The sequence below is a fragment of the Vitis riparia genome, chromosome 19, assembly GCF_004353265.1.
Source record: "Vitis riparia cultivar Riparia Gloire de Montpellier isolate 1030 chromosome 19, EGFV_Vit.rip_1.0, whole genome shotgun sequence".
NCBI lineage: Eukaryota > Viridiplantae > Streptophyta > Magnoliopsida > Vitales > Vitaceae > Vitis > Vitis riparia.
The window spans coordinates 19,494,275-19,518,023 of record NC_048449.1 but is presented as its reverse complement, the minus strand read 5'-3'; the positions used below and the strand labels follow the sequence as shown (position 1 = coordinate 19,518,023).

Here is a 23,749-nt window from a genome sequence, read left to right as displayed (position 1 = left end):
TCAAAGAGTAAAAGTAAGATCAAGTGACAATTTAACAAATCTATTCACAAATGCATTTTCAACTATAATACTCAAGAAACTCATTGGAATATGTCAACTCAAAGATCTTTGTGCTACATTATTGGAAAAAATATAATCATGTCAATATGAGAAGAACTAATTAATAAGAATATCACTACACTATACTTTTTTTTCCTTCATCCAAGTTTTGTCTTATTTGGTTTTACTTACAAGGTTTTTAATAAGAATATTGTATTTTTTTTTTCCTTTACTAGGGTTTTTCCTAGTAAGGTTTTAATGAGACATTTTTTTATGATCATTCAAAGGGGAGTGTTATAAAATATGAGAATTTATCGGATTGTGGGAACTCATAAATGATCATCCATATTGATGTATATCCCTTTATGACTTTATATAAAAGTGGAGAGCTCTAATGAAATTTCATTTCATTTTCTTCCTATATTTTAATTTCTCTTTTTTCGATTTTTTATCCTTCCACTTTATTATTTTACAACACTATGAATATATTTCATGTTTTTTTAAAAAAATTTTAATTTAAAAAAAAATTATATAAAATATAAATTTTTAGAGTTTTATATTGAAAAAATAATAATTTTTTACTTAAAAAAAATTAAACTAATTTTGAAAGGTATAAAATAAATCTATACTTCTTTGTATAAGAAATTTTACTTTTTATATATAAATTTTTTATTTTTAAAATAAAAATTAAGAAAAAATTTATATAAAAAGTTTATTTTATTTGAAATAATATAAATAAGTAAATAAGTGACAGAAAATATTAAATCACCCATAACCAATAAAATTCTTTTATTAAATATTTTTCTTTTCAGAAATTTTTTATATTTTATTTCATTTCCTTATCACAGGGCCACAGTGGAAATGGGTGTGATCCAGCAAGAACAGGGCTGAAGAAGAGAGAGCAAAGCAGGGATAATCACAATGGCTAGTCCTGTTTCACGGGTTGCTGTAGTTGGAAGTGGAAGTGAGTATTCCCTTCTCGTATTACATTTTATAATTTGGAAAAGAATTCAAATTATTTGATAATTCTTGGGTTGGGTTTCTTTTTCAGTTTCAGGAGCTGTGTGTGCCTCACTGCTTGCTAGAAATGGGGTGTCAGTGACTCTTTTCGAGTCTGCTAGAGGACCTGGTGGTCGAATGTCTTATCGAAAGTGAGACTTTCTTCTTCGTTTTTTTATTTGTTTTTCTATGAAGAGAATAAAGTTTAGTTATAAATTGAAAAACCCATGAAATTTTTCGTTTTTCCCCTAAAATCTGAAATTTTATTTGCTACGTTGCAAAATATGAAGTGGGGTTTGTCCCTTTTCTCTCTTTTATAACAAGCTTTATAATGAATTCCTGCTGAATAGAATAGAGTTTTGATTACAAATATGTACTTTGGTTTTGTTTCTAATTTTTCGTATATAATTGTCTAGTTTTTGGGTTTCTAGTGGAAAATGGGGTTACTGATATTGATGTATTTCAAATTTCACATAGAGAAATTACTGAAGATGGGAAGGAGCTGGTATTTGACCATGGTGCTCCTCTCTTTACTGTGAGCAACCCTGATGTTTTGGGTATTGTTAGAGAGTGGGAAGCAAGAGATCTTGTTGCTGAGTGGAAAGAGAATTTTGCGTCTTTTGATTGTATCTCCAGGAAATTCATTGACTTTGAAAAGGTTTACCCTTACAAATTGAACTTCTCATGGCACATGTTTCTTCATTTATATTGTTTTAATAACTATAATATAAGTAAAAATAGATAGTTGTCAACAATATTTGGCATTTCTCGTCTGGGTGTGTCTGTATGCTAACTCATCAAATGTGACAATTTGTTGGGTCTCAGGAAAACAATTATACCTCTCTGATGTTTGTAACTTTTTCCTTGCTTGGTTTGCTGAGAAAACAATAGGGAAATCTTACATTTTCATCACTTAAGCCCCAGTCAAATCTTGTTTGATTTGTCCAAGGTTGTTATATTGCTTACCCTTGATATAGCTAAATGGTCATAACTCATAAGTACAAGCCACAATGGGCAAATATACATTATGTGTGTTAAGCTACGAATTCTTAAAAGGTTTAAGTTGTTAGGATATGTGCCCACAATTTATAGTAGACTAACAGCCTCCCTTACATGTGGGTAACAAGAGACAGGTCAACAATAGTACAGATAAATAGATGGGGGGATAAATAATAGGGGAGCCTCAAACTAGAAATCTTTAGTTAAACATAGTCCTGATACTATGTTAAGCTACCGACTTTCCTAAAAACCTCTCCCTCATGTGTAGGTGCAGCCCCATGCCTGCATGTGGAGTGAAGCTACCAATTTTCATAACAGCTTCATTCCTACATGTGGTTTCATACCTGCACTTGCTTAAAGGGACCTAGAGAGGTGAGCAGGTTGAATAGGACTAATTAACCTTTATTTTTTTCTTTATAAAATGATTAACAAACAAAAAATATTTTGAACAATCAAAACACTTATTAATAATCAACAATGATCGATTGATTTACTTGGCAAAAGTTTGCAAGATTAACATGAAGTCTCTAGAGGATGAAGTTGCCTTGTTGAAAAAGGCAATCCATGGATTGGCTACATTTTTTAATGTCCAAAGGTCTGGTGCCATAACATAAAGCTTTAATGGTATGAGGAATCCCAATAAACTGGGCAAGTTACTGTGTTGAATACTGAATCTATTTTAGGGCTGTTTTTGCTTCATTTGAACTTATACATTTATAGTTTAAACACATGCAGAAATTGCATGCAACCTTTTCACTTTCAGTCTATATGCATCTATATGCCACCATTTTTGTTTGCAACACATTCTCTAAATATCAGTTTGATTTAGGAAGGATTAAGCAAGAAATATGTGGGTGTCCCAGTCATGAATTCTATTTGTAGAGCATTATGCCATGAACCTGGTATGTACAGACCTTTTCTCATTCTCTTTTAAAATATTATTACAGATTTAATATTTGCCTATAAAATTTACTTTCTCCTCCCATTTTGTCTTTAGGAGTGGAAAGTAAGTTTGGTGTGGGTGTTGGGAGCTTGGAGTGGTTTGATGAAAAGAACTTATGGTCGTTGACTGGTTTGGATGGACAAAATCTTGGCAATTTTGAGGGAGTGGTTGCATCAGACAAAAATATATTTTCTAAAAGGTTTACAGATGTAACTGGACGACCACCGCCTCTTGGTAAGTGCTTTCCTTCTTTATTTTGGTTGATTAATATATACATATGTGTGTCTTCACATGCACATGTATATAATGATCCATTTTCTTTCTTTTATTTTCTTATGACTGAGTTACATCTGTCAAGAAACAATGTTTGATAGGGTGTCTCACTTCTGGTAGTCTATACTTATCTGTTCTCTATCCAACTGGTGGGCCGTGTCAGTGGATCCATTCAATTGATGAACTGTCAAACTAATGTGATAACATAAAACTCTCTGGAAATAAAGGATGTACTCATTTAATAGACTATCCTTGAGAACAATTTGAGTTTCTTGTATTTGATATGACTCACAAGGGCCTTTGAGAGGATTAGGTAGTATGCTTGAAGCAAGCAACCCTTCACTAGTAAATTCAAAGTTTTATTAAAAGGTCACGTATTTAATGGCTCATTCTCAAAAGGTACAGTTTTTTGAGCTTTGGGCTATGGTATACCCCAGTATATGAACCTTTTTCAGGGTGGTTTTATTACAACAAAGATGCAGAATGATGTCACTTGATTTTATCGTATAGAAGACAACATCTATGCTCTAGTTTACAGATGTCAATCCCATCTGGATTCTCATGGGCATGTCCATCTTCTCCCAATGGAGTTCCTGCCAGTATCCTCTAGCGAGCAGGGTTTTCAAAGTATCTGGCTTCTCTTGGGCCAACGAACATCCTGCAACTTCAATTAAGGTTGACCAGTTTTTATTGATTTGAGTTTTTCATAGTTAAATCTAGTAACTGGGGCAAATTTGGAGTTATTGAATTAAGGTGCTGGATATTTTAGCAGTATTATTTTGAGCATAATGAATTTTTCTTGCTATGCATCTTTTCTGTCTGATAGATAATGTATATTTTTAAGTCTATTAACAGTCATAGAAGTTAATATTAGATGGTATTTCTTGCTTGTAGTGACTTAAAAACCAATATACCCATTGTAAATACTGCCTATATATTCAATAAAATTCTTAAAAGGTATGTAGACTGTTGGGATAGAACTCATTGTAAACAATGCTTTCATACCATCTGAAGTATATTAGGACTTTGCTGAGGCATTGAAAGCTGGATCCTTGTACTTGTTGAGAATTAATAAGGTTGGGCAGCTTTTGCCTTTAATCTGTTAGTTTAGGTTGGATGATAGGAAAAAGAGCAAAAGAGAGAGAGAGAGAGAGAGCATGAAACCCATATGCTGAAACTAGTACACTTTGTCTGCTATTGATAATGGCAGGTCCCAATGCATCTGTTGGGAAGCATGAATAGATATCCATGATTACTGGAGGATGCCTGTAGAACACACTGGGGAGGTCCCAAATCCTGTTCAGTACTTGTTGACCTCTTAGATGGTACTTTACCTGTTATGTTTGCTGATCTACTCATATTCCTGTCCATTATATAGAGCTCTTTGTTTATAATTTTCTCCTGAACTTGTCAAATAGCTCTTGTTCACTTATTGTTTCTGCCGTTAGTTGTTTGGACTTAGTTATTTGCTTCTATATGATAATCGACAAATTGTTATGTGTGTGTGTGTGTGTGTGTGTGTTGTATGGTTAAAGCTAGTAGCCTTTGTTGCCTCTTGTTCTTTTTTATTCACTTCTCCCACCATTACCCCTTCCAACCACCACCAACACCAAAACAAAACAAGAGCAATAGAGCCCAAAGGTTCAATCAAGGAGGTTAATTTGAAGCCAGGTTTGTGGTAACACCCAAAATGGATTTAAGTGATTTTATTAGTTTCTTTTCTCATCACTCATGTATTGATTATGCTAACCAATAGAAACAACAAAGTTAGCATCATAACCATTTCTCAGTTATGATCCATACAGATTTGAATTTGATTCCAGAGTTGGCAGCAAAATTGCAAGAAGTTCCTGTTTGTTCGTGTTTTGTTCTCATGCTGGCATTTACAGAGCCTCTGTCTTCTGTAAGATATCCACTATGCGTTTCTGACAAAATGTTCCTGGTTCTTTGAAAACTTTGGCTATTTTTAAAAATCTTTAGTTCAATGATTCAAAGTGCTTGTTTGATTCACTCCTTTTTTGCTGCACTGCCCTGCTTGTTTCAATGATTGCAGCCTTTGTTTTGCAATTTTACTTCAGCAGCCAATTTATAATATGGGATACATAATTTCAAATGATCAATTCTCTCTCTCTGATTTTTTTCATGATCCAGATATCTGTAAAAGGCTTCTCATTTAAGAATTCTGAAATTCTGAGCTGGGCCTTCTGTGACAGCAGCAAGCCAGGGCATCCTGCTACTAGGTAAGTGCTATTATGTTGGTTACTCTGTGGACTAGCAGGGGAGAATGGTGAATTTAAATATCTGTTCCTATTCATTATTCAATTTTACTTCTTTTCTTCTGTGCCACAAAGTGAACGTTGGGTATTGCATTCAACAATGGAGTATGCAAGGGGCGTTGTTGCTCAAATTGGATTACAGAAGCCATCAAGTTCAACATTAGCAAAAGTGGCTGAAGAGCTATTTGAAGAGTTTCAGAGGACAGGACTTACAATATCTCAGCCATTTTTCAAAAAGGCTCACAGATGGTTAGTATCTCAATTAAAGTCCTCATTTTAACAGCCAATCATTGGTTTATTGCGAACAGATTTTTCCTTTTAAACATTGTACTGGAAGCCTTTTTGGTATTAGGTTTGAGCTTAGCTTGGAGGCCTAAAAACTTGGTGATGACCAATTTTAAAGGCCTGATTTATTTATTTACTTGCATGGCTTGGGCTAGGAAAATTAGGTTAGTCAAAGGATGGCTTTGCTGCAATTACATATAGAATTCAATAGATATTAAATATCTTAGCATTTTTAGGACTTCCTGCTGATTGTATTGGAGAATGGTGAGGAGACTCTTAAATCATAAAAGAGAGGGGGGAAGTCCTAGATGGTTATACCAGTGGATCAATTGGTCCCATCATAGGTCCACATAATAGAGGAGTATTCTTGGGAGGGTATGGTGAGCCCACTTGGTTTTAGCCTCCTGGGATTTGGGTCCCTGAAATTTTGTGTATCTGGTGGTATTCCAGTCATTTTCCAAGTTTGGGCCTTAAGATCAAAGCGAGTTTGTATTTTACTTTATTTCTAGGCAACCCATTAGACAAATCAATCATTCCTTCATCTTCAATTCAGTCTGAAAGCCTAGCCTTGATCAATTTTTCAAATTTGGGCTCGGACATTGTAGTTGGTGTTGTGCTTTGTTCCTGTACCTACTGTTATTCATATAAGTTTTTCCTCAGTTCTAATTTCATTTATAGAGCCCTACCCATTGATCATGGACCCTAACCCTACTTTTGTACTCCTTACATTAACTTCAGAATCTTGAAATTCCCTTCATCTCCTGAAATTCTAGCAAGCTTTTCATTTTGAATTCAAGCAGCATAGCCAATCTAAACCTTAGTTGATCTATAAATCCTAATTCCTCATTAGCCTTGGTAAACTCTAAAAAATTAAGACCTGGCCTGCCTGCTGTTTGTTGATTTTTACGCATCTATTTGAAGGGTTGTTCTATGTCAGATGTGGTATCAGAGAAAAATACTTGGATTGGAAGTGTGTGAAACCAGGGAGCAGGACAATTACACGAACATGAATTCTACAATTTAGTCCAACATGCTATCCACCATATAAAATCACAAAGAGAAACAACTGTTGAACTTCTCAGCTAGATGGGATAATGAACTCATGGAAAAGTGCGAAGGTAAATGGTAACTTCATGATAATGAAGAAATTCATCACTTTGAACAATTATTATGGGACCACATGAAAGATGATGCAATTTTGCACAGGAAATTCAGAGAAAGGCATGATGGAAATTGATCAATCATGACCTTGCATGTAATGGTTTGAAAAGTATGAACATGCTGATAATGTAATGAATAAGGCACATCTTCCAGTTCACAACTTCTATGGAAAGTTTTATCTGTCGGTTTTGTGTAATTGGTACTCCATGCTCAAAATTAGAAGGTTTGCTTTGTTAAGGCAAAAGTTGGAGAAAGTAGCTTTATGAGGGCATAGCATTGAGGAATGACAATATAGGCCTGATCGACTACCTATAAACACAGGAAGAGATAAAATTAATGATGAACACTCTATTTACCAATTATGAACAAGCCCAAGATGTTTGATCTCAAACAAGACATGGGTTGTGGAGCACATGGAGGATATTCACCTGTTGATTATTTCTAGATCCTTCCAATGAGGGCCATCTTTGTATCAAAGGAACCTGCCATGGGGCTTTAAAAGGCTTTAGAAACATCAAGGCTTCATGTTATTAGCAACAAGGATGCCAAACCAAATCTGCAGAGTATTGCAGAAATATGAACCTGCAAGTCTTCCTCAATTGGTTGACAAAATGTAGTCCTCTTCAATTGGAGTAAACTGAGGGAATGAGGGTACAGTTCACTAGGGCCAAAGGAAAAGGGTTAGCTTAAATGCTGTGGGGATGAACTCAAGAGACCCATGGAAGGTGTGGTAGAGGTGAAGTGGCTACATGGGATGAAATTAAACCCAAGGGTAGGTTTCTTGCTTATGTAGTGTGAGCAAGTCTCCATGTGAAGTGTAGTGCCCTTTCAACTGGGAGACGACATCCTTGTTCAGACCACAGAAAAATTTTAAGAGCCATTCACAAGAGTAGGTGAGGAAGGTAAAATAGAGTGCTGGGTTAAGGAGAGCTATTCATGATGATTTAGCAGTATTTGTATGATCTGTGGAGCAGGCATACTGGATTTCATTCTGGGTTGAATGAAGTGTCTCTATTCACTATTCAATAGTCTTGTTTCTGCACAAAGATCAATATCACTTAAGTCTAGAATTTTAGAGTATAGATTACTTGTAGCTAGCAAGATCTGCATTTTCCAAATGGTGATATGGGTTGCATGGTCAGCATTTGTCTAACCATCAAGTGACTCTGCTTATGAAAGATGCTGCGGATAAAGAGAGAACACCCAATAGAAATGACATGCCTCATGAAGAGGCTCTTGGGATATGGAGAAGTGCTCATGTGAGAATAGAGCATGGTTGCCAGCAAGAATGGCCAATTGTGGCTTACTGCATAATAACATTCTACACCTGAAGCTATTTGTTGTAGATTGTGTTAAACTTGGATCATGGGCAGTGCCAGTGGAATGCGTCAATCACTACCACTGCATTCATTAGATTAATACAAAATAATGGTTAGTGTTTTGGAGATCACTTTGACCATAGGAAACAAAGACATATGAGTGCACTAGAAGAGATTTGATACCAATGAGGAAGACCGGTAGAGCTGTAGGCTGAGGTGGTGAGAAAAGAAACAGTCTCTGATGGTTGTACAGCCATAGACAAAGCTAGTAGCAAAAACAAATTCTTCGAACTGACCTCAACTATTTTGGATTTAATGCCCTGATTTGGTCAATGTGAAAGGCCAAATACATGGTGCCATTTCTCCTCACTTCTTAGCATCATAACTTTCAAAGTTCATCATTTTCCCTGATCTTCCCCTCATATTTCATTACATCTTCAGTGAAAATTTGCATACAACTCCCTCATATTTCGCTATATCTTCAGTGAAAATTTGTATACAACTGTTCTTTATTCATTTTCCTCTTTTGTCAAATTTTTTCACCTTCAACATAAGAATTAGTAGTCACTTCCTTAGTTGAAATGTTTTGAGGTTGAGGACTTGTCTTTTTTTTGGTTGCTGTATGCAGGGGAAGTGCTTTTCCAGCTGCAAGCATAGCCAGGGAGGAGAAATGCCTCTGGGATAGGAAGAAGAGAGTAGCCATTTGTGGAGACTTCTGTGTTAGCCCAACTGTTGAGGGTGCTATACTTAGTGGCATGGCTGCATCCTCAAAGCTCACAGAATTCCTTAGTTGCTTATAATGATAAAATGATCAGGATCTATAATTTGGATTAGCTTTGCTAAAATGATGATTATAGAGTTGATAGACTACTGCCATTGGTTTAAATTTTATGAATTGTGTATCGATGTGAACTAAACCCGAATTAATGCACTAATCATTCTGTAATAACACTGCCAAGCTTTTCTTAATTTCTCAATGCATTATGATGTATGATTAAACAATTTCCATAAAAATTTGGGAAAATAATGTTAAAATGGATGAGTTGAGTTTTCTCCAATTCCTATTATTTCGGAATTATCTTTGTATTTAATGTAAATTGGGCCGGTTGGCTTGAGCCCAGGCTAGCTGAAGCCCAAGCCCAAGCCCAGCTGAAATAGGCTCAAGCCTTGGGCTTTTCCCATGCAGTAAGTGGGCCAAAATGCCCACAAGCTCCCGTTATGATTTCTTGATTGTTTCACATCCAAGATCGCCCATTGTCAATTTTCGTAATGCTAACTCAAACCAATCCAAACCCTACTTCCACAACTAGCCCAGCCTGAGCCTGAGGCTATAGTCTAAGCAATTCATAGAGACGTAGGGGTCGGAGAGGGTTCCCTGCCCCGTCTCGCTTGTAAATTTTTTTCCATTCCCCGTCTTAATGGGTCGACGATGAGGAATCCCCACTAAGGGGATAGGTCACAAATTCCTTCTACGATGGCATGGACTATCTATCTATCTATATGTATATATACGCACCATTAAGCTAAAATATTACATGCATCCTATGCCCATCATAAGGAAAAACTATAAAGGTAGGTAATAGCCATGAAAATCAATATGGTTCAAGCTTGAAAAGAATGGAAAACATAACCCAATTACAACATAGATATAGAAAAAGGGGCAATAGTATGTGTAAGGTCAAAGAGAGTGGGGTTGGAGAAGAATGGGAGGTCCTTGGGCTGGAATGGGCATCATTTCACCTACAATCTTCTCATCAGGAACCATAGCTTCCCACTTGAATCACTTCAGTACATGATGAATAAATGTGAGGATAGCTACTCTAGCATACTCTTTTCCAAGGGTACAGCCTTGGTCCTCCTCCAAATGGGACATATGTGTATGGAGTTTGCACACCGTTTCCTTCTTCGAGCCTCATTGGATCAAAGCTTTCTGGGTTGGGAAAGTAATCTGGGTTCTTGTTTGTGCTGCTCACTGTCCAATATACCTGACCAAACAAAACTAAAAAACATAAGCTCATATATGTATATAGGAAGCCTAAACAACTGCAAATGGATTTGGTTTCACATCACCTTCCATCCTTTTGGAATGGTAAAACCTTCATACGTGAATTCCTTAATGGCTTCTCTAAATGTCCCTTGAAGAGGAGGCACTAATCTCATCACTTTACTCACCACATTCCATGAATATTTCATCTTTTGCATGTCCTACCAATCCAGAGCCTCACCCAACTTTTTTGAAGCTGCTATCTCCTTTTGCTCTGATTCAGTAGTGTATCAACCCCATCAACATTTTAAAATATTTACATATAAAATAGCAATTGAAAGTTAGGCCTGCAACGAGGTGAAAGTTTTGTGGGAAAGCAGCACTGAAGAATAATCTTGAATGAACAAAATCACTAGTGTCCACACAGGAGTTGAACAAAATAAAGAACAAGACAAAATGACTTAAGAAAAACAAGGCTATAATACCATGCTAAATCATGGTTTCACCGAAAATATTAAGTTGTTAAATGATTGAGAACAATGTATATGAAGTGGAGCTAAAGATGGAATATACTTAAGTTGGAAGTTTATTGCCTGCAAGGATTTTATCCTGGATTTTGGGTCTCTCCCCAACATATTTCATGAAGAAAGTTATGGCCATGGCAACTGCATTGTAGCCTGCAGTTAGCAACCCCATAATCCGATCAGCAATCTCATTTTCCGGCATAATCCGCACGCTGGAATCCCCGGCTAAGATCATATATGATAGAACATCATGCATAGTGAAGTTTCCTTTTGACAAAGCCTCTTTCCTGTCCTTAATTATGGATCGGAGGTCCTTCCTTATCACTTCCGCCGCCTTCTTAGCGAGATAGAAGGCGGTTCCGGGAAAGGGCAAGGCCATGGAGTGTTGCCCAAACGTCAAGCCATCAAACTTCTTAACGAGCTTTACTATCCGGTGTTGCTCAAGTTCTTGTAGCCCCATCAAGAAGTCAGTTTCAAGAGTTCAAGTGAATATGGTGGAACCTGGAAACACTTCTACCACCTGCCTTCCCTCCCTATACATCTTCAGGTGCTGCTGCGTGATGGAGTCCATTTTTCTCATGTAGTTTATGAGACGCTGTGGTTTGAGAAATCCCGGAGAACGCAACATTCCATCTCATTCTCTCGCGGGGAAAGAGCAGCAGCAGGTGGAGGAGAAGCAGTGTTTTTGTAAGAGCGATAGAGTTTCTGCATGGGATGCGGGCGCCATGCCACAACAAGCTTTTGCTCATTGGCGAAGAGGAACTTGTTTCCGGCTGGGCCGCAGATAACTGCAGTCTTCTCGCCCAGTATCTTTGTCTTGAAGACGTGTGGGGAGTACTTCTTCATCCTTTCTCCCACAAACTTCTCTGGTTTTCCATAAAAGAACTCAATGGTTTCGCCGATAATCGGCCACCCGAAGCTACCCGCTGGAAGTTTGGTCTTAGTAGCAGAGCTTTTCTTAGAAGTGAAGATGCCAAGAGCAAGAGCAGTTATGGTGAGAAATGCTGACAGAGAGAGCAAGAAGAGCTCCATGTTTGATGTCTATTTGCATACAAAAGCCCTACTCACACAACTGCTTAATAGAAACCTAAGTGGGTGACACTAAGCTCTGGACAGTTTGTTTATAAAGATTTTAAAGAATTAATATTATTTTGATGGAATAAAAGAAATTGGAAGAAATGGTGACAAGATAACAAAAGGTAGGACAAAAGGGATTGATTTTGATTGCCATGCTTAAGAGTAGCGGTATTGAGTTGACAAATCCTGAGGTGCATCGGTCCCGGTATATCACATCAGCACAATATATTAGTTAAAAACTATAAAAGGCTAATGAAAATTTAAAAAAATTAATTATAAAGACATGAATTAAAAAAAATTTAACATCCATTTAATATTATCTAAACAATTATTACAAAAGCATGTTGTGAATTAATTTATGATAATGTTTAGAATTTAAAAAATTTAAAACATTATCATATTCATTTAACATTTTTTAAGTAATTATATTTTGACTTCAAGGGGTGTTTGATAAAATTTAACATTTATTACTTAATAACTTAAGTTAACTTTATGTTAAATTATACTTAAGTTGCTAACTTAAAACTTATTACTTAATTCTTATTTTAAGTATAAAGTTGTTTAATAAAATTAACTTAAAATTTATTTTAAATCATCAAATTGCCATATTTATTATCATAAATTATAATTAAGATAAAGAAAATTGAGTAACAATAAACATCGGGAAGCAGCAAAAGAAATCATGAGAGTAATTAAGACAAATATAAATAAAAATGTAAAATGAAGATGTCAATTTAAAAATAAGTTAACTGTTTTTACTTTAAGTCATACTATTAAATTATTTTATCAAATATATTTAATTTATTTAATGACTTAAATTAAGTTATTAATTCATTCTATGCTATTAAGTTGCTTTATCAAACACCCACCAAGTGTCACACTAATTTGAAAACTATGGTTTGGCCTAAACTGCAACCCATAATTTCAAAATTCAAAGTTAGAATAAGAAGATAGTTAATAATATTCATATTAATTAGTCTCTTTTTAATCTTGCAAGTTCATATAGACAGCCAACATCCAATCGATTACTGTCACTTTTAAGAATCATTAACTCTTTAGACATACTAGTAACTGACACTTTTAAGAATCATTAACTCTTTAGACATACTAGTAACTGACAAATTTTTTTAACATTCATGTTCAATGGGCTTTGTTGCTCAAAGGAAAAATTTTATTTTTATTTTCTTACCTTTTTTTTTTTTCCTTCCACTTTTCCTCCGCATATCCTTTACCTATCATTTTCCAATAACCAAACATAACCCTAAGATTATAATTCAGAAAATTTAATAAAATTCTATTAACCAACGTGAACAACATGGTTAAAAAATTAATATTAAAATAAAATTAAAAATAATTTCAACTTATTAAAATGTTGGTTTTTGGTATAAAAAAAAATTACCATTTGATGTAAATAAAAATAAAAAATAAATTAAAAGGCTAAAAATATTGTTTTCTATTCAACATCCTTTTCTTTTTTTTTAATAATCGAACAAAGGGTATCATCAGTTATATAATTCAAACTCAGGACCATGTGCCACTTATTGGATGGACACTTTCCACTGTTCACCCTATCCAATTAGGCTACTTTCACGGGTAAGATCCATGATTATATAAATACTAAATATGAAAATAAAAAATAAAAAGAACTAAAACTCATTATATTAGTAGATATCTCCCCTCCCACTATGTTTTTATATTCTTATTCTTATATCTTTTGTTATATTAGCTTGAAATTCAAGAAGAAGAATTATTTTAATTCTTTTCAAATATTTATTTATTTTTAGTTTTTCTCCATTTTGTTTTTTATATTTCACAATTGATTTTCATCTTATATAATTGGAGGGCTTAATTAGAGATTAGAAGTAGGTTGCTAAAAAATTTACCCAAGTTAGAACCTAGAAGAAAATTAACCAAAAATACATATTAATGTAAAAATTATGGGAGCTAATATATATATAAAAAAATGTTAAAATAAAAATATTAGAAAGTAAATTAAATGCTAAAAATTATTTAGAAATAGTAAAAGAGAACACAAGATTAGAAAATTTTAAATTTTTTATTTGGATTTTTTTTAGTTCAATTTTATTTTTCATTTAACGAATTTAAATTCTAATGCCACATGATAAAATGATGAGGTGGTTTAACGATAGACATTAAATTGTTAAGAGTATGCATGTTGGAATAATATTAAACATTGGACGATTAAGGAAAATTGTTTTCCTTGAGGTGATCCACTTTCTATACATATTGTATATAACTTCCGCGATCATCGTAGTAAAAGTATTTATTATAGTCATTATGATCCTAAACATAGTCATTGTGATTCTAAACTTATAATCACATTCATGAAAATTTAAAGAACAAATGCCCACATCGAACATTCCATTTCAAAGAGATATATGACCATAGAAAAATTGTGATCTTTCCAAAAGCTCGCTATAGCTGAGTGCATCTAAGAACAATGAACATTTAATAAAAAATCATCGGGCTTGTTCAACTTGGTCGACATCGTCACCTGAAGTGAATGCAACTGATTAATAATGTGGACTAGTCATCTATCTCATAAAAGAAAACCATATAAATGTGGTAAAATAATAATAATAAGAAAAAGAAGAAGAAATGTTTGTAAAATAAACTACCAAAGATCTTAAAGACGATTGTTAAAGATATGACATGTAAGAACACTAGGTGCACATATGTCCTACGCTAGAGCATTTCATTGATCCTTAGTGGGAATTGTGGAGCTTCCTATTTTTTGCCTCCAAAATGCACAACTATTAAGGAAATAAAAACCACTATTATTCTTTAATGTTAAAATTTACCGAAAAATATAAACAAAAATTATAGTTATTTCTACTTAGATTATTTGCTTGTCTTTGCCCAAGAATTTAATGTCAACTTCATCTTGGGGTTTATCGCCTTCAAGAGAGGGAAGAGGTTGAGATTGAATTTGAGGCCACTGGTTTTGCCTTTGGGACACTGAGCGAGGGAGCTAAAGGTGTCACAGTGGAAACGGGTGGTGAAGCATGAGCTATTGATTGAAGGTGAGGGCGATGTTGGAGGATTCTAGAGGGAGTGGGTGCATGATTTGGAGTTGCATAGACCGAGAGGTTCAGTATTTTAGACAACAAAATGCACTCCAAGATCATGAAAATAATAAACTTAAGGTATAAGAGTTTTAATATAGCTGGATTTAGCGTATAGAACATGAATGATTATGATTTATATGATGAAGATATTCTGCTATATATGATATAGACATACATACAAATAGATATAAATCATGTTCTATCTTTTTATTTAATTTTTTCTTCCCATTTTTGTACTTACTGGCTACTTCCTTTATTGAGCTCAAACCCTGTTTTATCTTCTTCTATATTTTGTCATTTTCCTATTATTTTCACATAAAGTCCGATCGATCTTTAAGACAAACCATCTGCCCTTTGATTCTTTGACAATAACATAATTCCTTCTTAATGGTAAGAAACAATAACAAACACACTGTTCATGATTCGACAATTGATCTTTCCCCTACCCTCTCAAACTTCCATGAGAGCCCCTTTGCTCCAAATGGAGCATTCTCCATGCTTCCATTTTTTTTGGAGAAGAAGAATCTAGCATTTTTATTCTTGGGCATCATATGAAAAATAAATAACAAATAAATAGAAGAAGAAGAAAGTGGTGGACACTACCTTTTGAGATGCTTTGGAGAATGAGCTCATGCCTTGTGGCTCCTCCTGAGTGGGGATTAGAAATCCTGCACTGCCTAGAGCTGCTACATTACTAAATTTTTGGAGGGTGTTTGGTCTGTTGATAGAAAACACTACACCAACTTAGAGGAGCAGTTATGGCATCTTTGCATATCCTCTAATTGCCTTTCTCCCAATGCCCTATACCTATGGGAGAAAGAACATGGTGACCTTTCTTTGATGGGAAAGTTCTTCTACTCTGGTTCATGGTTTCTCTTACATATATGGTTTGTCCTCAGATCTCAGATTCTTCTTCCTAACAAGTTCACTTAGTATAACTTCTTCAGTAGCATTTCGATATCCTAATCCTACTGCTACCTTTCTTGTGTAAGCTTGGGTCATTGAGGAGGATTTCGACTAATCATATCCTTCTTCACTATGGTGTAGCTCATGGTCTTATAACATCTATCATTCTGGCTTCCTAATGTATAAATTTGGTCCTACCTCATATGATGAAAAAGGTGCTTTTAAGATGGCCCAGTGGCTTTATTGAGAAGAATCAAAGAAAGGCAAAGTATAGTACTATTGGTTTATTCTAGATTATTTAGCAAGAGAGAAACCCAAGAACTTTTGAAGACTTGAGCAATCAGTTCAATCGTTAAAGGATTCTATTATCAAAACACGGTGGGGTTGAAGTAGAGTGTTTACTTTTCCTGTTTCATGCCCTTTGACATCCTTTGTATAACTGTAGTGTAGTTGGGCAGTTGGGCTGTCCTCTTCTTATTGGTGTTTTTTATTAAGTTGTTCTTTGGCATAAAACAAGTATATAAACCTTTTCTAGATTGTCGAATATAAAATGTATGCAGAGACTACATTTCTTTGCATATACTAAAAGTATTAAATTTCTAGGGCAATACACTGGAAAAAAAATGTAAGCTGAAGTCCTATACTAATACAAGCAGGATTAAAATTGGAGAAGCCCACATATAATTCAAATTTCTCCAAAAAAAAATGCATATCAATGTATCAAACATAGACATGATTTTAAGCATACTCGTGAATCTCATAAATGACTATGATACATTTAACAATAAATGGAAAATAGATACCTATTTTTTCCCCTCAACTTGCTCCCATGACTACCATTTTCAAGTGTATGGAGTGATCCACAGCTTATATCGTTTAGTGATGGAAGCCAGTCACAAATCTTTGGATACCAGCAAAATCTGGTACTATTTTAACATCATAGAAGTTGCCTTTGGATTCATTTTCCATGTAGTCTACAAGAAACTTGCATTGTTTCTCCCCATTTGTCTGCAGCAAGATGTAAAAAGGAAAAAGAAATTTACAAAACAGCAAAAAGGAAGCGGGCATAAAATGCATATGTACCCACTATGCACATGAATATACAGAAATAAATAGAGAGTATACAAAAATTGACAAAGAGAGGGTTAATTCTCATAAAACTCGACCATTTTTCTTGCCTGAGATTTTTCAATTTTGTAATTATAAGCTCCATTGATTTCAAACCCTTCTATTCTTTCTTCCCAAAAGAGCCCAAAAATTCCACAAGTCGCCTCTCATACCCTACTGATCATTGTTCGAGGCTCTAGTAGACTGAAAAATGAGGCATAACCCAATTCATTCCACACCAAAGAGGAAAAAAGGGGGAGAAAGACAAGGTCATTTGTGTTTTTACACAAAATCTTTCACTGTCCACCCCCAGTAAGCTTAACTGCATAAATCTCCTCAAAGGACTAACTCTTTCTAATTTGAAACCATGAAAATTTATGATAAAAGTGATGTTCCATGTTAACTCCCCCTTTCCCCATTCCATAGTTATGACTAACCTAGGCTTCCTCACATCCACCACAATTCCAAAAAAGATCTAGAAAATCTTCATTCAGGAAAATTTCCACATCAATGCTTCCCGCACAACTTCAGACAAGCTCCCTCCCGCATCTTGATGAGAGTTCTTTCATAAGAGAATCTGGCCAATCATAATGACCATCCAAAAACCACACCATGACTTCCTCAAACCTTTCAAACCTAGCAATCACCACTAATGCAACCATATTTTGAATAAGATCATTTTTTTTCCATAAACAATCTCTGTCCACAGCTGAAATTGAAATTCATAATCATTTCCGTGAAAGGGTGGGTTCATTAAAAACTCACCAACAATTTTAGGTAAACAATACAACAAATGGGATTTAAATTCGTCTCCTCAACTTGTGCAGAGAAAATCACATTAAAGGTTATCTAACCTTGGTGCCGCTGAAATAGGAAACTAAAAGAAAGACAACAATTATAAACTCACAAAGAATGATTTGCATCAAGGATCAGCTCCTTTTGAAAGTTAAATGACTGTAAGTATTCATCCACCTGCCAAGTCTCACTCTCACACCTCTTGATAATTGCATCCAATACTGTTGCAACCTTAAAAGAAGGCCCCAGAGAGAGGCCAAGTTAGGACACAAGACACTCCACACCACATCAAAGACTTCCTTTTTCTTTTTTTTTCAAATCAAAGTCAACATATTCATTGCATTCAATGATAAATACAAAGAAAGACAAACAATCCTTCCAAGATGAACAATTGTTGATCTGAAAATAGAAAAGTATACTACTCCGCAATAACCTGAAATCCACTCAATGGACTACAGCCTTTTCTTGTGTTTTCTTTATTCCTTTTTGTTTTTTAATAACCCTACTAGCTTCTTTAGTTTTTCACCATCAGCACCAGTAGACTAGTTTTTCATTTCCATATGCAAGCAAATCTCTATTTGCATGCTTTACTTTTCACTGTCTCAGTAACTTCCCTATCTATTTTATTTGATTAAGAATCTAAGAAATAATTATTATACAACCTTTACTTTTTTTATCAGTATTTTATTATACAACATTTACTAGCCCATGTTCTTATTTTAATTTTAATTTTCATGATTAATTTGTAGATTTCCTTTAATAAAAATTTATTTATTGAACACTTGGTTCAGCAAAGATTAATTATGAAAATCAACAAAATCAGTCCCAACCAGGGCCTGAAAAGAAAGATGAGTCAAAGGAGATTATCAATGTTGATGAGACATATACTGAGCAGCCTGAATGCCCCTGATGAGCAAAACAAGGGAGGGCCAGATGTAGAGCCTGAACAAGCCAGTCTTATGTGCTGAACAAAGGAAAAAATCGGCCTCAACAAATGATATAGAGCTAATGAGAAGTCAAAACTTGGGACAATGAGGAAGTCAAACTATTTTGGATTTAGAAAAAAATGATTTCTTTTAACTTATTACTTTGAGTTAATTTTTACTTTATGGAGTTTCATGAAATAGTTTTACCAAACATACTTACTAATTTAAATTAACTTATTGTACTTAGCTGCTAGCAACCATCATCCTCCTAATGCTTTTTTGTAGATAGAAGTATTAATAACCGGGATTTTACCTATACAATAAGTTATGTATCATTTTCTGAACATTAGTTACTACATTGTCTTTTTGACAAGTTATACTAGTTTGCCTTTAACTTTCCCTTATTTTCTTCAAATTTTCCTGAATGCAAATAGTTATTTTGTGAATAATAACTTCTTCTTTTTTCCTACTTATCAAAAAAAAAAAAAGTTATTATTCGCAAAATACATCTAGATAACATAAATCCATGGAGATATATATACATTGCAATCTCACCATATCTATGAACATCAACATTTAAAATCTTGTTGACCATATCCACGTAAATCAACTGTGTAAAGACTGCAACAACTCATTGTTAAATTTTCTTCTTCTTTTTTTAAAAAATTTTAATTTTAATTTTATTCATATTTTTTATTTTTTACCTTTCTATAAGCAACAGCCCATTGTTTAAGTATTATTAAGAAACAAAACACTAGAAGAAAAATAAATTAAATCAGTGACTCAACTATGCAAAATTTCAATGAAGCCATTCAAATTCTAACTTAAACAAAATGGAAGTTGGTACCTCAAAAATAAAAAATCCACCAGGTTTCAACATTGAAGCAGCCCCATTGCAGACATGGAGAAGAGCATCTATGCCATCCACACCACCATCTAATGCAAGTCTTGGTTCATGCCACCCAACTTCAGGTTGTAGACCAGAAATATGATCACTTGGAATATATGGTGGATTGCTCACAAGACCTGAAAGTTTTCCTTCAACATCCTTCAGAGGTTCAAACCAAGATCCTTGCCGTATCTCAATTATATCCTGGCAAGCACATTGAAAACAGAAACTTCAGAATCATGTGATATTTTGAGAGAACTTTAAGTCAGTCACAAGAAAAGACAGAAAAGATGTTAAAGGCAAAAATAAAAATAAAAAGAAAAGAGGGAAGAAGTACTACAGAAAAAAAAAGGATCAGGAAATATGTATAAAGCAAATGTATTAGCATCTATTTGTTATACTATACAGCAAATGTATTTATATTTATTTGAATAGTCGAATTCCCAATCATATTCTTTTCTTTGCATGCACAATTTTGAAATTGAAAATGCCTCCAGAGAGTGAGATAGATGGTGCACCTAGACTTAATGTTCATGGAACTTTGACATGCATGTTCCAGAAAGAAGACATCACGTGATACGTGGAGATTTTATGGAGAGGTGGAGAGGATTGTTTGACATGGTTGCAGGAGCAAGGGGTCCTTACAGGAGGAAATGTTGCACCATCTGATAAAGTTAGTGGGGAATTGGGGAACGTATGTCAAAAAATCTAAAATAAGGTCAAAAGTAAAAATGAGAGAAACATAAATTATAAATAAATAAATAGATAGATAAATCAAAAATAAAAATAAAAATAAATAGAATTGAAGCAACTTCTAGGAAGTAGGAAAATGACAACGATGATAATTGCAAAGGATTTATTCAAGGTGGAGGACTCAAGGATAAGGAGTTGATCCTAGCTTAATGAGATGCAGCTCTAGTGCATTGATACCTTCAGGAGGAAACAGAAGAGCTAGTAGTATGACTTGCTTGGTTCCTGGATGAGTTAGAGCATACCAAATTTTTAGATTGTGAGTGTAAGAGGGTTGTAAAATGGCACACAAGATGCCAGGGCCATGAAATTTTTCTCAGACAAAATAAATGCCTAGATTCTCATTATGTCCATGCTTTGCCCCTAGATTTCCTCACATAACACTTTTTAACGATTCCTAAGATTTGTTTTTAGCCTATCTAGTGAATTTTATATTGATTTTTTCCTTTCCATCATTAGAAAGAACTATCAAACGTTAACATTCACAATGTCACAACGTCTTTGACTAGAAGTGTAACTAAATCAAGAACGTGTCCATGCATTCATATAAATACCTATTTAGAATGCTGATATGAGCATGTCTATCCTGTATTCACCATTGTGGAGGATCCTTATAACCTCTATCCCTGCTGGCACTTTTGAGTTTGGATGCTAGTAGCTTCATTTCCTTGCCATACTTACACAAAATATATAGGAGCAATCCATGCTCTCATCATTGTTGAAAATGTATAGTGGAGAAATCAGGAATAAGCATAAGGCAGCTAAGTGTATGTTGAATGGAAATGATTGAAGATAACCACATGTCTGATGTGTGTAATATGGCAGTGCCAATGTAAAATTTTGTGGACTAATGTATGGTTAAAAAAACTAAGTCAAAAGTCACAAAAAACTCCCACCTTTCATGCTATATGGACCCTCAGATGATTCGCAATTTACCCATCCATTTTCTCTCCCTTGCCTCACTCCCACTCTATCCCCTTCATTAAGATACATCAGGGGCACAGGTCCAGGCATTCTCGTATTATAACCATCAAGAAGAGCTTATGATTGATAATCTTAATTGCAATGGCCAGCTTTACCCTATTCCCTAAAGCTATAACCATAACCTTACTGCTACTGAGACTAATTTAAAACATAAAATTTACAAATTACAATAAAAACTTAAGAAACATAAACTAACAAATATTTCCATTTGGGATCTGGTGGAAAAGCTCTGGGAGGTAATCAAAGCCTGACAAGCACCCTAAAAACCAGTCAAAGTTCCCAGGAAGTTGCCCATTGGTCAAGCTCCAGATAATTTATTTCCATACCTTCTCAGGTACCTAAGCTCCAAAATTCAAGGCTCATGATTCTCATTATTGAGGTCAACCTATTCGAGCTCCCTCCAAAGCTCATCCAGAAGCTGAGCCAAACACCCAAGGGTGGAACTGAGACCCAAGCAGAGCCTTGCCATAGAGCCAAAAGCATACTTTGCCTGGCTTCCTTTCAATTAGTCCTGTGAGGTAAGTCAACTTGCCCCTTCTTAGACCATCTAAGAACACCACAGCTTTCTGCTTTCCACAACTTTCATTTTGATCACAGATTGAACGAAACAGGGGTGCTAATGGTCTGTTACCAGCAACCCACGCAATGTAGCATCAGTAGCACCTTGCATGCTCAAAAATAAAATAAAATAAAATCATTACATAATATCATATAATATATTGATACTGTATATTGAGTTGAAAAGATATGATTGGAAAACTAGTCTACATTGTTTCTTTATTCCTGCACAAATCAAGCATTGGAAGGAGAATGAAGAGCTTCCATGGGCCTGAAAAATAGTAAATGTCCCTCTCCAGCTTAGCGACTAGGGCAATTTGTGGAATAGAATAAACTTAAATTCCTATTCATTTTCTCAACTATGAGTGCATATCAACATCCCAATTATCCTTGACGCTTCTTCACCCAAGCATATTTTTAATTAATAGTTAAGTCGTATTTAATTTGTATTGTAAGTTATAGTTTTTAAACTACTCCAAAAGCTCAATCTTGAAGGGAATAGTCCAAAAATGTATATAGAGCTCTAATTAATACCCAACACTAGCAACCTCCTCTTGCATCCAGGCCTCTACAAACTCTGATAACAACTTAATCTACCAGTTGCCTCGATCACTACAGCTCATTGAGAATATGCCAGGTATGCATATCAAACAGACAAATATTCGATAAGAACACCAGTGGACTCCCAACACATGCGTTTGTGCATCAATATATTTATATGAAAATAGAGGCAAAACAGTCGATAAATTTTCAAATCACAAACCTGCAAGCTGTACCTCTGCACATTAAAGGAAGCAACAGAAACGGCAACAGGGCTCAAATCCGTGGCAATGACCCTCCCACGAGGCCCCAAAATCCTCCCAATTCCGATGGCAATAGCCCCACTTCCAGTCCCCAAATCAGCCCACAAACCCTGCGTCAAATCTCCATTCTGAGTCACCACATCCCCCACCAAATCCACAAAAACCTCCGTTTCAGGCCTGGGAATCAAAACCCCATCTTGAACACTCAACACTAAATCCCTCCAATGCTCACACCCAACTACATACTGAAAAGGCCTCCTCTCCTCAATCCTCTGCCTCCAGACAGAGTACAACTGCTCCAAACTGGTCCTCAATTTTACGGGTCTGTCATCACTGTGACTACCCATCTGGGGAACTGATGAGTGGACTTCAAGAGCGTCCTCTAGGAGCCATTTCAGCTCTCTGCGGAGGAGGGTGGGGTCTGGGGGGTCGTCTGAGTGTGGAACTGGGAGGGTTTTGGCCCAGTGGTGCCATTTTTGGAGGTCTGAGAGGGTTGCAGAGTGGATAGGTGGCCTGAGGAAGAGTGGGACTTGGGGTTTGAGAGGGGAGGACGATGGTATGGAAGAATAGAAGGAGATGGGCTTGTGGAGAGTGGTGGAGACAGGAGGAGATTTACACCAGGACCCACATGCGCGAGGAATGCTTAGCTTCATGTCTGAGCATATTCAAGCTTTGGGGTGCTGCTCCACTTAACCTGCATATGGGACTTTGTTGAGAATTTGGGAGACCAATTTTTCCACTATTTGTTAGGGGTATTTGATTAAAATGGTCGCCTTTGGATTAAAATGTCTTCGTTCTTTTTAAAAAATAATAATAATAATAATTTTTTAAAAACTTATGTGTAAATACTTAAAATACTCAAGAGTATTTATGTGAAAAATAAATTATTCTTAAAAAGAAAAAACATAAAAGAGGTTAAAATCACAAATATAAGATTATTTCATCCTTTTTAATCCATTAATTCAAATTTATTATTCCTATAGATGATCATGAATATTTTTTAAGGTTATTTGATTAAAAGGGCATTAAAAACACAATTTTGGAATTTATCCATTTATCTTTT

General features: G+C 35.1%; 2 protein-coding genes and 1 pseudogene across 4 annotated transcripts; 1 reads left to right on the top strand and 2 right to left on the bottom strand.

The window, feature by feature from the left end:
* The first annotated feature begins 892 nt into the window (after nucleotides 1–892).
* On the top strand, nucleotides 893–9,293 carry LOC117909613 (renalase). 2 transcript variants are annotated; one of them, XM_034823686.1, is made up of 9 exons: nucleotides 893–1,003; nucleotides 1,091–1,190; nucleotides 1,516–1,696; nucleotides 2,867–2,939; nucleotides 3,035–3,214; nucleotides 5,059–5,156; nucleotides 5,405–5,493; nucleotides 5,605–5,778; nucleotides 8,923–9,293. In XM_034823686.1, exons 1-9 carry the CDS (start codon nucleotides 961–963, stop codon nucleotides 9,092–9,094), a joined length of 1,110 nt encoding a protein of 369 aa, XP_034679577.1. In that variant the 5' UTR covers nucleotides 893–960; the 3' UTR covers nucleotides 9,095–9,293. The 2 variants fall into 2 exon arrangements, with proteins under 2 accessions (XP_034679577.1, XP_034679576.1); XM_034823685.1 differs by having other exon boundaries at nucleotides 5,044–5,156.
* Nucleotides 9,294–9,903: 610 nt separating this feature from the next.
* On the bottom strand, nucleotides 9,904–11,935 carry LOC117909617 (annotated as a pseudogene).
* Nucleotides 11,936–14,085: 2,150 nt separating this feature from the next.
* On the bottom strand, nucleotides 14,086–23,378 carry LOC117908393 (release factor glutamine methyltransferase). 2 transcript variants are annotated; one of them, XM_034821971.1, is made up of 4 exons: nucleotides 22,647–23,378; nucleotides 19,550–19,795; nucleotides 16,678–16,882; nucleotides 14,086–14,394 (listed from the first exon to the last, which is right to left on the bottom strand). In XM_034821971.1, the coding sequence occupies exons 1-3, from the start codon at nucleotides 23,337–23,339 to the stop codon at nucleotides 16,751–16,753; spliced, it is 1,071 nt and encodes a 356-aa protein (XP_034677862.1). In that variant the 5' UTR covers nucleotides 23,340–23,378; the 3' UTR covers nucleotides 14,086–14,394; nucleotides 16,678–16,750. The 2 variants fall into 2 exon arrangements, with proteins under 2 accessions (XP_034677862.1, XP_034677861.1); XM_034821970.1 differs by lacking the exon at nucleotides 14,086–14,394 and adding an exon at nucleotides 17,889–18,007 and having other exon boundaries at nucleotides 16,759–16,882.
* Between the last annotated feature and the right edge of the window lie 371 nt (nucleotides 23,379–23,749).